We start from the raw sequence: 14283 nt of genomic DNA, 5'->3' as shown, positions 1-14283 counted from the left end.
GAAGCCATCTGTTGTTGTCGTTGCTATGTGATGTTCAAACGAGAAAATAATATTTGTTGTTATCCTTAGTTGCTGATATTTTCAGTGATATTTCCTAAACTATTTTATTGTTTCATTTCGCATGAACAGTTTATTTTCATTATGAGTTATATCAATTCAGGAAAAGATACTAATGGTCTTCCAGCTATCAACTCGGCTAGGCGAATCAAAATTCTAGAAGATGAACTACAATGGTTTAAAATGCGAGAAAGTGCAGGCAGTGGTATAAGTGGTCGTGTGACGCCGGTGGGTATCTTGAAGTACGATAATAAGTACGATGGAAGCGAGACACGCAGGCAGATCAATGAGGTTTGTATCAAAATATTCACATATTATATTCCACATTCTAATACGAATTCATATAAATTTTATAAATTTATCAAGTAAAAAGTTTGTTTTTTTCTGGTCACTGGTGGCTAGTGGTGCCATTTCATTAGTAATAATTTTACTAAGTCTTTAGACAAGTTTAGAATAGGAGAAACAATCAGACTGGAGAACCAATGAATTATTGGAGTTAAAAATTCCTAGCTAACACGAATGACAAGATTAAGATATAATTTTAAAAAATAAACATCTGTAATTTATAGTAGAGTAAGTAAGATGTTTGATATCATCCACCTGCCACATTCTTTTTAATATGATTCACTGTTCATGAATGCACTATTAAGATAAAATTTAAAGAATTTTCTAAAAAATTAATTATTCTTTTACCACTTGGTCTTTCAATGTGATGGTTAGGTAGAGTAATTATTTATATGATTGACATGTATTTTAAATTATCAAGGCATGATACTTGTAAATATTAATACCTGGATTTAAAAAAATGCCTTCATATTAAAATGAATACTTTAACATTCCAAAAGTTTTGTTTTTTAATGTAGCTTAGAAAAAAAAATGTTTTGCATCTCTTTATTGTAATTAAATCATATTTTTTCTCTTATTATTTAAACTTTTATTTTTCAAAACAAAATCTTTAAGAATTTAATAGGCCTAGGAGTTCATTAGTATGTTTGTTAAGGTTGCATTGGTATTTAAAAATAAGGGACATTTAACACTAGTTTAAAAAAAAACTAAAAAGTTGATACACATTCCATACACATACCTTATATCATATTAATTGTAGAAGTTTAATACGAAAGTATTAAAAATACAACCTAATACAATGAACAAAATGAATTGAAAAATTTTGATTGGTCATTTATTAGTTAATTGTAGACCAATTTTGTATGATAAAAAGATACTTAAAATGTAATATTAAACAAAAATTTGTAAGATGTAACTTTGTAACTTTAACTTTGTGTGTGAAATTTTGATCAGGTACAATGCAAACCACGGGTTAAAAAAATAAATTTTGATTTGCCATTTGTTAGTTAATTGTAGACATTTGTAGACCCATTTTTATGAAAGAGACATACATACACAAACACTTGTTGAAACATAATGTTAAACATAAATCCATACGATGAAACTTTTTTTGTGTGAAATTGGAAAAAAAAAGATTTATAAACATGATAATTTAAAATATTATGAAATAATGACAATCAGTAGATTATACTGAACTATAAATAGATTTAGCCGTAACTGAATACTATGCAAGAGTACATGATACACATTAAATAATTGTTATCTTTTTATGTTTAAAAATGCTTTCTAGTTATTATTCATGGGTATAAACTATCACAGATGGCAAATCATAGCTTGTTTTTGTATACCTGTATTTAAGAAAAAAATAAAGAAAACATATCAATATATCTCATTAATATAAATATCATATTTCTTTTCTTGCTTTTCAAACAGTGAAAATATGAACTTTTTGGTCATACGAATATTTTACATATTTTCATTAAGAGGACAAAGTTTTACCAATTTTTTTCTTCATTTAAAATGTTTCAAATCTCTTAAATTTTTAAAGTGAAAGGAATTTAGAAAGAAATGAATATATATATATTGATGTATTCTTTTATGACAGCTTCAAGACCAAGTCAGAAATTTCCGTGAAGAGTTGAAAAAGAAAGATAACTTAATTCAGCATCTTGTTAGTTTGGAGTCAGCCCCTAAAGTTCCCAGAGCACCTGATTCATATAGAGTAAATAGATAAGAATTTGAAACTTAAATTATAGATCGTAAAAAGTCTTGATAAAATTTGTTGCTTCTAATACATTATCTAAATGCCTTATTGGCTTTATACAGTATTGTTGTAAATGAAATAGAGAGCACAGCAATATAATCCAAACAGTAGCCAAATGTTAAAGTTTCATTGTTTTATTCATACAGTTAGACAGTCTCTATCTTGGAGAACGTTCTGCTGTAGACATGACCAGAAGTGAGTTAGCAGCAGTACAGGTGAAACTAGACAGAGCCCAAGCTCAGGTGATCATCCATTATTTTTACAACACCATGAAACGATGGTTAAAGCATGAAATTAATCTTAAAAATTAATGAAATAATAATTAAGTCTTTTGTTTTGTTTCATAAAATTTCTTTTGCATTAGTAAAAAATGTTTTTTAATGTTCCTAAGCTTTAATTATTGTTTTTTCAACTATACATATTTAGATTTGCTATAAATCTAATGATAAATATTTAATATTAATTAAAATAATTTAACATAATGGCTGAGCACTAGCATAAAATTTCATTTTGGAAAACTGATCTAGCAGATCATTTTTGTTTGAATTCAGAAACATATACTTAGTAATCTTCTTTGAAAAGCAACCTAATTTAAAAATCAAGAAGGTATTTCAAGATACTGCTTGTCACAGAAAGAAAATATAATTTGTGAACTATTGGACTGCCAAGTTTCAATGTAAGAACTTTTTTGTTCTTAATTTTTTTTTTTTTTTATTGAAAAATGTAGATTGCAGACTTTCAGCGAGAAATGGAATCAAGAGACATCAAAATCAAAGAACTGCAGCATTTACTTGACAGTAGCAGGGAGACAGAAAACCGCCTTGGTAGCATGGTGGCATCCTTAAGAGATAAACTGGCTGAGTACGAGTCAAGAGCAGGTTCTTACGAAACTGTAGCTAACAGAGGAGAGTTTACCATTTCCACTCTTCAAAGAGAAAACAGGGAATTGAGTGATAAAATAGTAGACTTGGAACAAAGGCTACGGTAGATCACTGTTTTATTTGTATTGTATTTTAGAAAGTAGAAAACTTATCAGGCTTTAAAATAAAAAAATGAAACACTAGTACTATAAATGTTCAGTTGTTTTGAGGGTGTCTGACTATTAAGGAATAGATACAACAGGTCTTCTTGCTTATATTAATTTCAATGTTGGTTTACCTGTCAGCAACCTTTAACATGCTCAGCCAGGAGTCATATGTGATGCTTTGCTTATTGGTCAATTAATCAGTATTTATGAGATGCTTCCCTTATTGGTCAATTAATCAGTATTTATGTGATGCAGATATTACCAGATAGTTCCTGAATGCACAGCTAATTAATTAGGTGATTAACAAAGTGATAGTTTATTGATGGTTTATGCAGTTAGGGTTTCTGAGAATACACTATGGTGTGAAAACTTTGTTAGTGAAAGATTCAATGTAGAATATTATTCAAAAGTACACCTAAATATTTGGTGAATTTTTTATTTTTAATTTGAATGTCTTTAGACATATTTTCAAACCACACACATACACACCCTTATAAATTTGCTAACTAACATCACTTCTTTGAGCCCATATCTTTAGTTCAAAACAAAATATAGGCTGGAATTGTTTTGTGTTTTTGTTTTTATTGTGCCCATGTCTTTTGCTTTGCTCTGCCCATGTCTTTTGTTTTACACGTCAGTTAAATTTCTTGCTATCTTTGCACTTACTTAGAGATGAAATTTTTTACTTTGCAGGAAGAAGACAGAAGACCATGAGTTGGCAGAGTCAAAGCTGGTAACTGAAGGGAGACGACATAATGAACTTCTCAGTCAGATTAGTTCTTTGTTATACACTGAAGACTTAACAGATCCTTATGGTCCATCTGTAGACATTGTTATACGCAAAGTATGTTTTTATTTATCATCGTCCTAAAATTTTTCTATCTAGATTACAAATATTTAGTATGAACTCTAATTTTTTAATGCATAAGGATTCCATGTTGGCAACATTTTGGTGTTATTGTTAAGTCAGGCAATGAAAACAGATATCTTGATTATATTGGTAGGGATGAAAGCTCTGTCTTATCATTGAAGTACAAACAAGGAAAGCTTAACACAAATGAAACTAGGGTCCAATATCTTTTGGGGACTAGTCATAGAGTGGGTATCTAGTAATAGGTTTCTGTGCTGCCTTTAGGCACATAGCAAACACAACTCAGCTCAACCCTTACCTAAGCTCCCTGTTTTTGCCACTCAACCACACAAGCCACTTTTTATAAAATTAATTTTTATCATAATGTTGAAAAAAAAAACATCATGAATAATTGGAATGGATAAAAAACAACAACAGTTTTTAGCAATTCTTTTTATTTTAATGACAAACTAGAAATATTCTGTGGTTGAAGATGAGCCAAATCTCATTTTCTATTGAACTCAAAGATGGTTATGACTTTTGATTTTCTCTTTGTGAAACCATTTACACTCAAGCCATGTTTAGCTTGGGCCTATTGACATCTTGTCTGTTCATTTTTTTTAAGTCTAGTCTTTTTTTTTAATTTGCAGTCAGCTATCCTCTTAGCCTCATAGCCTGAAATATGAACACTTCAGGAGTGATCATGGATTAGTTTTTCCCAGCCATGCATGTTGATTCCACATTTCTTGAGGGAGTTATTGAGACCAACCGTATATTTCTTATATATAAAGTTCTTCTTTCAGACCATGTGATCTATAGGGCAGATAATGTTAGTGTCATCTGTTTCTTTGACCAATATATAATGAACAGGGTGTCATGTGACCAGCACAATGTGCTATTGGTCTCCACTTCCCACAGGTTGCAACGTTGTTAGTCAGTGTTTAGGCCTTCTATAATGATTGATCTTGCTCAGGGGCTCCTTGAAAACAGTTCTTTGATGTGTCAGGAATATAAAGTTTGGGACTATGAAGCATATATTAGTGATTGAAGGACTCCAGCACTCTAGACCTTCAACATTTTTACTATTTTTGAGATCCCCCTTTAACCAGACTTTTTCTTGAGGTCTGCCAGTTAAAACTTTTCATTTTTTACCTTATAAAAAAAAGTTTTAAGCTATTGGCTATTACCAAATTTAGACTGAGTCTAGCAGCTTGATTTGACCTTTAAAAGTTTTTGGCACTGGCCATTAATTGTTGCACAAGTTTTCAACTATTATTATGAATTAATCACCCCCCAAAAAAATTAAAAACAATATTTTCTGTATTTTAAAAGTTTTAAAAATATTACTTGTGCAAGAGTATTGCTATGGGATAATAGTGTTAGAAGTTTATAGCAGTTTTCATATGAGATCATTTCAATGTAACGAGAATGATTCAGGGCCACTATTTTGTTAAATTCCTTTCTTGACACATACTCATGAAAACTATTTCATTACTGCTTGGTTAGTGAAAACTGTCAGTTTATTTTGTTTGTAACTATTGGTAATTTTTAATAGAAGTTTTTCTTCTCTCTCATAAGTTGAATGATATCATTCAAGAGAATGCCATGTTGAAAGGCAAAATAATGACAATGAATGAACATTTAAATGAAACTCAGCTTGAAACTAAAGCCAGCAGGGAGACAATTATGAGGCTTGTGTCTGAAGTTGGTCGTGAACAGAAACATGCCACAAGATACACCAGTGATATAGAGAACCTGAGACTGGTAAGATCAATCTGAATCAATTTAGTACTTAGTTTTCCTATCAGTTTTACTCTGTTCTGTGTCTCATTGTGACTTGCTCTTTTTATTTTTTTGAAGGAAAGGGATAATGCTCTTGCTGCTCGTCGTGATCTTGAAAGAGAAATTGACCTTCTTAAAGAGCGTCTTGATGCTAGTCACAGGGCTTTGGAGGCCACCAAGAATGAGCTCCAACTTAAAGAGAACAGATTCAGTTCCTTGGACAGAGACCTTAGAGAAAAGACTCACAATGTTCGTTCAGCTAGCACGCAATTTGACCTTTTCCGTGAACAACTTGCCAACCTTTTGAGCTCAGCTGACATCAATGTTGTTCCCAGTGAAGAAAATGTCAAAGAGTCTGTACGCCATCTTGTTACTGACCGCAAAGAGTTAACTTTGGTAAGTAAAATTGTTTGAGGTACTCTTAAAAGTTTGTTGGTTATCCATATAGTAACTGATTGATGAATCTTGTAAAATCTCTTGAGGGTTAAATTTTAAACTTTCTGGAGGATTTCCTTTAAATAATTTCTTAAAGTATTACTCATTAATAAATGTATCATTACCTCTTCTAGCGTCTGGATGAGTATGAGAACCGAGTCAAGCACCTGACAGAGCAGTTAGATAATGAGCTAACCATACATCGTGATATGGCTCAAAGATGCAAGAGGTTTGAGGTTGAGGCAGCTGACTTGGCTGAGCGCTTACGTAGTGCTGAGGCTGAGCTGGCTGCTGGAGATTGTCTCAGGGATGGTTTCAAGTTTGATAAAGAAAAGGTGGGAATCTTTTTTTTTTCTTTTGTTGACATTGTAGCATCATAAATTTATAATTTGCGTAAGGCAAGTATTTTATTTTAAAGAGTAAATTTAATAGCTTGCTATGTAGATAAATATAAAGAAAATTGAGTTATAAATCTATCATATTTATTTAAAGAGACTGGCACACCTCACTCTTGTATTTATGTACTGTGTTCTACTTAATGAACTGAATAAAGATCTAATAGATTTAACAGTAGCTTAAGCTTTGATGACTTGTAAAAAAGTTAAGTTCTTAGAGTTCATTTGACTAGAAACATTGAAAACTATTAACATATTTGTGAGATTGAATGTCTAGATTAAATAAATTAATTTTTTTTTTTTTTCAGTATTTACGTGGCCTACAGAAACTGGGTGAAATCATGAAAATGGATAGAATTTCTCTTGACCTTGGATTAGACCTGACAATGGATGCATTGATTGCACGAGCTGAACAGTTGATGAAGTTGGAAGCAGATGCCCTGGCAGATAAAACATCACATGTTTATAACCTTCAGCGCAAAGTAAGCTTCCCTTTCCACCCTTGGGAATCATCTTGACCATGTTATCATCTACCTACTCATAGTCTTTCTCAACATTGTTTCACATCTACCTACTCATAGTCTTTCTCTTAATTAATTTTTAAACTAACTAAAAGCAGGTATATTTATGTTAGATTAGTTTTGTAAGGTCTACCAGATAATACTAACAATAATCTATATACAGCTTTCTTAATTGTTCGCCATTGTCTACATATCTATTGATCATTCTAACTCAAGACCTTTAGGTTAGCCTCCATGGCTTTAGGGCATTCCTTCAGTGCTTTGTTTTCCCACAAATGCATGCACACAGCTTCTTAGACCACACAACGAATTAGTCTCACTAATCTATTTCCAACATTGCTCACAGTATTAACTATTCATATACTTTGTACCTAAATTATATATGTGTATTTATTTATAACTATTGATCAAAAAAATATTCTGATTGTTTCATATAGTTTGAAAATCAGTTTTCCTTGTTTCACGTTACATTTCAAATTTCCTTGCTCTAGATAAAAGCACTGAAAGAGCAACTTGAGAGCAAAGACCTTCACATTGACCTACTAAGAAAGAAGATGACCAATTTGGAAGAGCGTATGCATGGCAGAATCGACATTGAAAAGCAGAGAGAATCAGAGAGTATCAGGGTGCAGAAATTGGAGAAATTAGTTGAGAAATACAAACTTCAGTTGCAAGACTCCAGACATGAAGTTCAGAACTTGAAAGCTCAATTACTAGGCTCTAGTGAACTAAAGGTACTGTTTAAATAGATCTGATCCTCCACCAAGAAATGAGGTTGATGCACCCAGAGCTCATTTAAGTTACTTAGTGAATCTTTTAAAATTTCATTTAGAGCCAAAAACCATTAAGAATTACACATTTTAACATACAAATTTATAATTTTTTAAATTAACCATTAGAAATCTTAAGGCCACAATTTTTCTTAGCAGCCACATGTAGAACTACTTTTTTTTAGATCTTCAACATGAATGAGGTGGTTTTTTTTTTTTAATTTATTCAAAATCATTAGCTGTCACTTTTAAAACACTCTATATTTCTCTTTTTTTTAATTTTTCGGATGTGAGAGTGATTGTTCTTTGTTATGGTTGCAAATTGAATGCAAGACCAATACCTTTAAAAGAAAAAAAACATTCTGTTAGTGGTTCCTCTTTTTAGTTTAATTCACAGGACCTGAAATAATATCAATTACACAATTTCCTAGTCAATTAGTTAATCTTTTATGAAATTTGAAGGGATATACCATGTGTTGAGTTTTATGATTTTTCAATATTTATGAATTAAATGTATAATTAAAAGGTTAAATCTTTGAGTACATCGAATTTTAATGAATTTTAAAAAATATTTCCTTTTCCATACTCAGTTTCAACAATAAAAAAAATATTTTCTTGAATAATTAATTTTATTTATTACACTTTTGTAGCCAATTCATTTTTCTTTAAAATATGATCAAATATGTTACATTATATAAAAAAATAAAAAAGTTGTATTAGTTTGAGTAATTCTACCCCCCTAACACAATTTCCTTTGTCCTGGGAAAACTCCCATTTTTTCAATCAAAACAATACGCACTGAAAGAGTTAATGAGAAATATGCTTGAAACAATGAGTCATTGATTGGTCTACAAATAGTGAGAATTAACAATTATTTGAAAACTATTCTAGTTTATTGAACAAAAAAATTTTTCTTTTAACTAATAATATTCTACTTTTTAAAAATGTAATCTTCACCATTTTATTATTTTCCTAATTTGTGTAGGTGCGAACTCTTGAACAGCGTAAAGACATTGAAGAACTTGCCAAACAGATTGAAGAGTTGGAAGAAATACGCAAACGTCAGTCTAGAAAGATATCAGAGTTGAAATCTACTGTGGACAACACAGAGACAACCTTCCAGGAGAAGAAAGTGGCTTCTGAGAATGCAGTGCAGGCTTTGAGTAGTGAGCTGAGAACCACCAAGAATGCTCTAGACACATTGAAGTATAGGGAGAAACAGGTTAGTTGTATTGTCTGTATGACATTATCATATACTTGTGATATGTATGAGCTTTAGCTTCTAGTGTTTAGTGATGGGAACTAAACTAACTTTTAAAAGTTAAACTAAAACTAGTTTTCAACTAAAATAAAGTAGTTAAACTAAATGTTTATCATGAATTTCAAAATATAGTTAAACTAAACTAAAGGAAATTAATTAAACTATAACAAACTTTTCATAACTTTTTTTTTTAGGGGGGGGGAGGTGCGGGGTTGAACTAGAAATATTTATCCATAATAAAATCAGTAATAAGGAATATGTTTCTTACATAAACATTAATGTACAATAACATTTAAAAAAAAAAGATGTCTAAATAAATATGTGTGCTTGTATTTTAGCCTTCAATTAAAACCTTGTACTCTTTTTTTTTTAAATTATATTTATTATATTATTAACGGAAAATTTTAATTACTTATACCGGTAAAGTTTAATATCTCATTTAATAACATACAATTAGAGTTTAAAAATTAGATCTAGTAATCAATAAAATAGAAATGAAATTGTCTATTTACTTTCTGGGCAGGGAGGGTGTGTATCTATTTTAGTGTAATGAACATGCTTGACTAGCCATGCCTCGTCTGACCACTCCACATTAAGCAAACACTATTGAATAACACATAATAAAAAAAAATGCAGGGTAGTCTTGTAGTATCATGGACTACACACATACAGTACACTAGGCCAACATATGTATGTCTAGATGACCAGGTTGTTAAAATTAGTTGGACACACTCTATTTACTTTATGGTCAAGAGAGGGTGTGAATTAAGATTTCTTTTTCTAGAGTTGGTTATCCTAATGCTTTAAGATCTATATAGGCCTAACTGTTGATTCTTAGATCTCAATAATAAGTCTTAAGACTATAAAAAGGTTGTAGTTGATGTTTCTGCAGTAAAAAAAATATTGTTTGCTGCAATGAATTGATCAAAACCACTAAACATAATATTGACCTAACTCACTAAACATAATATTGACCTAACTCACTAAACATAATATTGACCTAACTCACTAAACATAATATTGACCTAACTCACTAAACATAATATTGACCTAACTCACTAAACATAATATTGACCTAACTCACTAAACATAATATTGACCTAACTCACGAATCAGATTCCCACTATAAACAGAAATGAAACACCACCACATGGCTCATAAAAAAATTCGGAACATTCATAATATTGCTTAGAAGCTTTTAGCAAAAAATGTTTAACAACATTTTATTATACTGCTACTTTCAATTGCTAATATTTAATCCCATGACTTCTACCAGCATCTTACTTTACCCTCTTCAAATGCAGACTGACTAAATAGTTGTTAACTGCATCATTTTTTTGATAATCAAAGTTATTGATATCACATGACCAGAAAACAGGGATGTGCGTTTCAACCCTGACCACTGTTGAAAAGTTGTACAAATTTTAATTAAACTTTTTAGTTAGTAACTAAAAAAAATTAATTAAACTACGATTTTAACTAAACTTTTTTTTTTTTTAGTTAAACAATGGTCTTAGCTAATTTTTTTTAGTTAAACTAAAAGTTTCTAATTTTTTTGTAAACTTTTGCCCATCACTACTAGTGTTAGTCAGCACTTCTCTTGTTATACTCACAATAAACTAGCAACAAAAGTAGGCTCTCAATGCCTTCATTTTTTCTAAATATAATATATATATATATATCAGAGAATAACAAATAGGGGTCCATATTGTAATTAGAGCTGTGTTTCTCAATCTTTGGGGGAAAAAAGTCTTTTTTTTTGGCCCTTTTCTTGGCAACTAGGGGGTCTGGAGGAGTGCTGTAAGCTCCACCAGTGGGTTTAGGGTGGAGCCCCAATGCTAAGCATTTTCTTGCATTTTTGACTGCAGAAACTCATTCAGTGTGTCGGACTATGTTTTGTAAATGCATGTTAGAAGCTTTTATTAGTTTTTTTTTCAGGCTAGCGGCAAAATGTCCTCAAACTTTAGCAAACCAACTTACATTTTAAATTTTGTAGACATATACTTAATCATGTTGTGTTTATCTGGGTATTTCAGCTGGTAGATTTCCGAACTGTTGTGGCTCGAATGTTGGGCTTAGATATCAACACATTGGCTGTTCCAGATTATGAGATCATCACCAGGTTAGAAAAGTTGATCCAGGCTCATCATGCTACAACCTTCTCCACACTGTCTCTGGAAGATGCTCTGCAAGGTGTGCATGAAGGGAGTGCACCACTCTTCCACAACACCATTGATGCCACAGATCCTGTTATCGCCAGATCTAGAGAACGCTCCAGAAGAAAAGCTGCAAAGCTTCGAACCCGAGCACGATCTGTGTCCCCCATGAGACGTGATCCTAGGATATATTAGTTTGAACTATTTCCTTTTTGATGCCTTTTGAAACTGATCCTTCTAATAAACTGACAGCAAAAGTTGTAATGTTTCAATGAAATCAACAGACTACATTTGGAAATGTTGCATTTCTACATTATATGTCAACAATTATTTCTTAGCAAAAGTTTCACTGCAATGATGATATTTTATAAAATTTAGAACTTAAAAATGAAACTACAGAAAGTCCTGTGATAAAATATAAATTATTAAATGAAATATTACCTAATGCTACCATCTCAATGTTTTTAATGTCCATTGGAATTTCAACATTTCTTCTATTTTATAACTTGAAACGAGCCTTGGTACTTGTACTACTTAGTACTTGTACTACTTGGTACTTGTACTACTTAGTACTTGTACTACTTGGTACTTGTACTACTTGGTACTTGTACTACTTGGTACTTGTACTACTTGGTACTTGTACTACTTGGTACTTGTACTTCTTGGTACTTGTACTACTTGGTACTTGTACTACTTGGTACTTGTACTACTTGGTACTTGTACTACTTGGTACTTGTACTACTTGGTACTTGTACTACTTGGTACTTGTACTACTTGGTACTTGTACTACTTAGTACTTGTACTACTTGGTACTACTGATGGTACACAACTGCACAAGAATGTTTTTATTACTGTTTCTCATTATTTGTTATAAGCTTTAAATCATACAATTTTCATGTAACTTTAAATTATAATACTTTTAATATTCCTGCTAGTTCTTGTAATTTATATTTCCATCATGTAAACTTTAGATTTATCCACAATATCTGTGATAATTGCAAGGGAAATTGATCTTGCACACATCTAGCACAGTTTCATTGACTACATTTTATATTATGATATTTCTAGAACAGTTTAACAATAAGTTATTTTCTTTAGTTAGTAAAATGGAAAATGAGAAAATGGTAAAAATGTATAAAAATGTATGAAGATATAATTTCAATAAATGGATGTCCAATATTCTTAAAATCTGCAAAGGTGCATCAAACTGAAAGGACATCTCATTTCAAATTCTGAAATCAACATATCATTATTGTAGGCCTATTTTTACAATTCATTTGTATTTCTCTGTCTCAGGAAAATGGACATCTTTTTTTTTACTACTCAATTTTATTATACATCAAAATATTTTTTAACAGCAACTTTTGTATGTGTATTGAATATATTTTTGTTGAGGGCAATGTGTACTACATAATGTAACATTATTTATTAATAGCATTTTTTCCCCAACATTTTGTAATTTTAACTATATAATTATTTGCATATTATATATAGTTGGCTATTTCTTTTATACTGCTATTTTAAACAATGAAAAGTATTTGTTTTTAAAGCAATAAAAATATCTATAATTGTTTAGTTAGTAATATGAACAATTGAATTTTTTCTTTCTTGAGCAAATTAATAAGTAAATGAACTTGATGATATACAAACAAAACAAATTTTAAATTTATCTTTACAGCTTTTGCATTTTTGTAATGTTACTTAAAGTTTTACACACACACACAAAATTCTTTTACATGTAATTTTTAAGATATCAGGATGATGAAAAAAAAAAAAATCAAAGCAAATAAGAAAATAATAAAATTGTTTAATTAAGAATCATTTAAAAATGTTTTACATACAATAGATGCTCAGGTTAGGGTTAGGGTCTAGAATGTTAGGGTTAGGGTCTAGAATGTTAGGGTCTAGAATGTTAGGGTTAGGGTCTAGAATGTTAGGGTCTAGAATGTTATTCTATGTGCCTTCAACTTACATTTCCATTGTGTCCAGAAGTCACTTTGTCTGATAGACCAAAACGGACACAAATTTTACAAACTGATCTATTTTGGGAATCTCAAGGTGTTTAAGCTGTGTACAGCTATGTCAATTGAAAGAAGAATCACATGTTCAGTTTTTATAAATGATATTTTGACATCCCCACTTGTCTTTGCTGTCTGGCCAAACCTTATCAAACCTTGCCTGCTGTTATCTCCAATCTGCAGAATAGCTGGGCATGTAAGAAGTTATTGCTAAGTGATTATATCGACTTTCTGTAAAAACAATTTAGCAGAAGAAAAACTTGGCTAAGTCTAGTTATGAAAGTTCAGAATGCTTTTAAATATAAATTCATTTACATCAATTGATTTCTATCAAATTGTGTTTGATGTTGATGAAGCTGTACTTTGTATATGTAAATATATGTTATTCTTTTTTTTTTTTTTTGTAATTCAATGACACTTGTTGTATAGAAAGCACACCAGCAGATGTACTGCACTCTGTACTTCCACCAACTTGAATGTGACCAGACTCTCTAGTGAATGTTGTGTTGGTTCTTTTGTTTTATTTCTTGTTTTCATCCCCGTGTTGAATGTGAGAACAGTTTTAGTCACACCCATTCATAATGACATTTTTAATTAATTTTTTGTTTACATTTTTATGTTATATTTTAAATAACTTATATTTATATAGTAGAAAAATAAATAATTCAAACTATTTTAAATTTGTATTTATTTTTTATTAAACTTTTTTTGTCCAGTATTCTCTGATTGAAAGAACTGTTTCTCTACAGTATTCTCTGATTGAAAGAACTGTTTCTCTACAGTATTCTCTGATTGAAAGAGCTGTTTCTCTATAGTATTCTCTGATTGAAAGAACTGTTTCTCTACAGTATTCTCTGATTGAAAGAACTGTTTCTCTACTCATCCTGAGGTAGTGGCAGAC

The 14283-nt window shown here is 30.8% G+C and overlaps 1 protein-coding gene across 1 annotated transcript; it reads left to right on the top strand.

The window, feature by feature from the left end:
- The first annotated feature begins 13 nt into the window (after window positions 1-13).
- Window positions 14-14062, top strand: LOC106055479 (coiled-coil domain-containing protein 170-like). Its single transcript, XM_013211746.2, has 12 exons — window positions 14-348; window positions 2009-2125; window positions 2314-2409; window positions 2895-3151; window positions 3888-4038; window positions 5623-5808; window positions 5905-6222; window positions 6396-6596; window positions 6965-7138; window positions 7669-7911; window positions 8933-9169; window positions 11245-14062. The coding sequence occupies exons 1-12, from the start codon at window positions 142-144 to the stop codon at window positions 11557-11559; spliced, it is 2502 nt and encodes an 833-aa protein (XP_013067200.2). The 5' UTR covers window positions 14-141; the 3' UTR covers window positions 11560-14062.
- The last annotated feature ends 221 nt before the right edge of the window (window positions 14063-14283 follow it).

Source organism: Biomphalaria glabrata, chromosome 3 (assembly GCF_947242115.1).
Source record: "Biomphalaria glabrata chromosome 3, xgBioGlab47.1, whole genome shotgun sequence".
NCBI classification, from domain to species: Eukaryota; Metazoa; Mollusca; class Gastropoda; family Planorbidae; genus Biomphalaria; species Biomphalaria glabrata.
This window is presented reverse-complemented; position numbering and strand designations above follow the sequence as displayed.

What these genes read in the sequence shown, in the direction of transcription:
- LOC106055479 (XM_013211746.2), top strand. Translation starts at nt 142, where the DNA reads ATGAGTTATATCAATTCAGGAAAAGATACTAATGGTCTTCCAGCTATC. An exon ending in GAGCACCTGATTCATATAGA is followed by an intron (nt 2,126 to 2,313) that starts GTAAATAGATAA and finishes TTATTCATACAG; the next exon opens with TTAGACAGTCTCTATCTTGG. An exon ending in TGAAGTATAGGGAGAAACAG is followed by an intron (nt 9,170 to 11,244) that starts GTTAGTTGTATT and finishes TGGGTATTTCAG; the next exon opens with CTGGTAGATTTCCGAACTGT.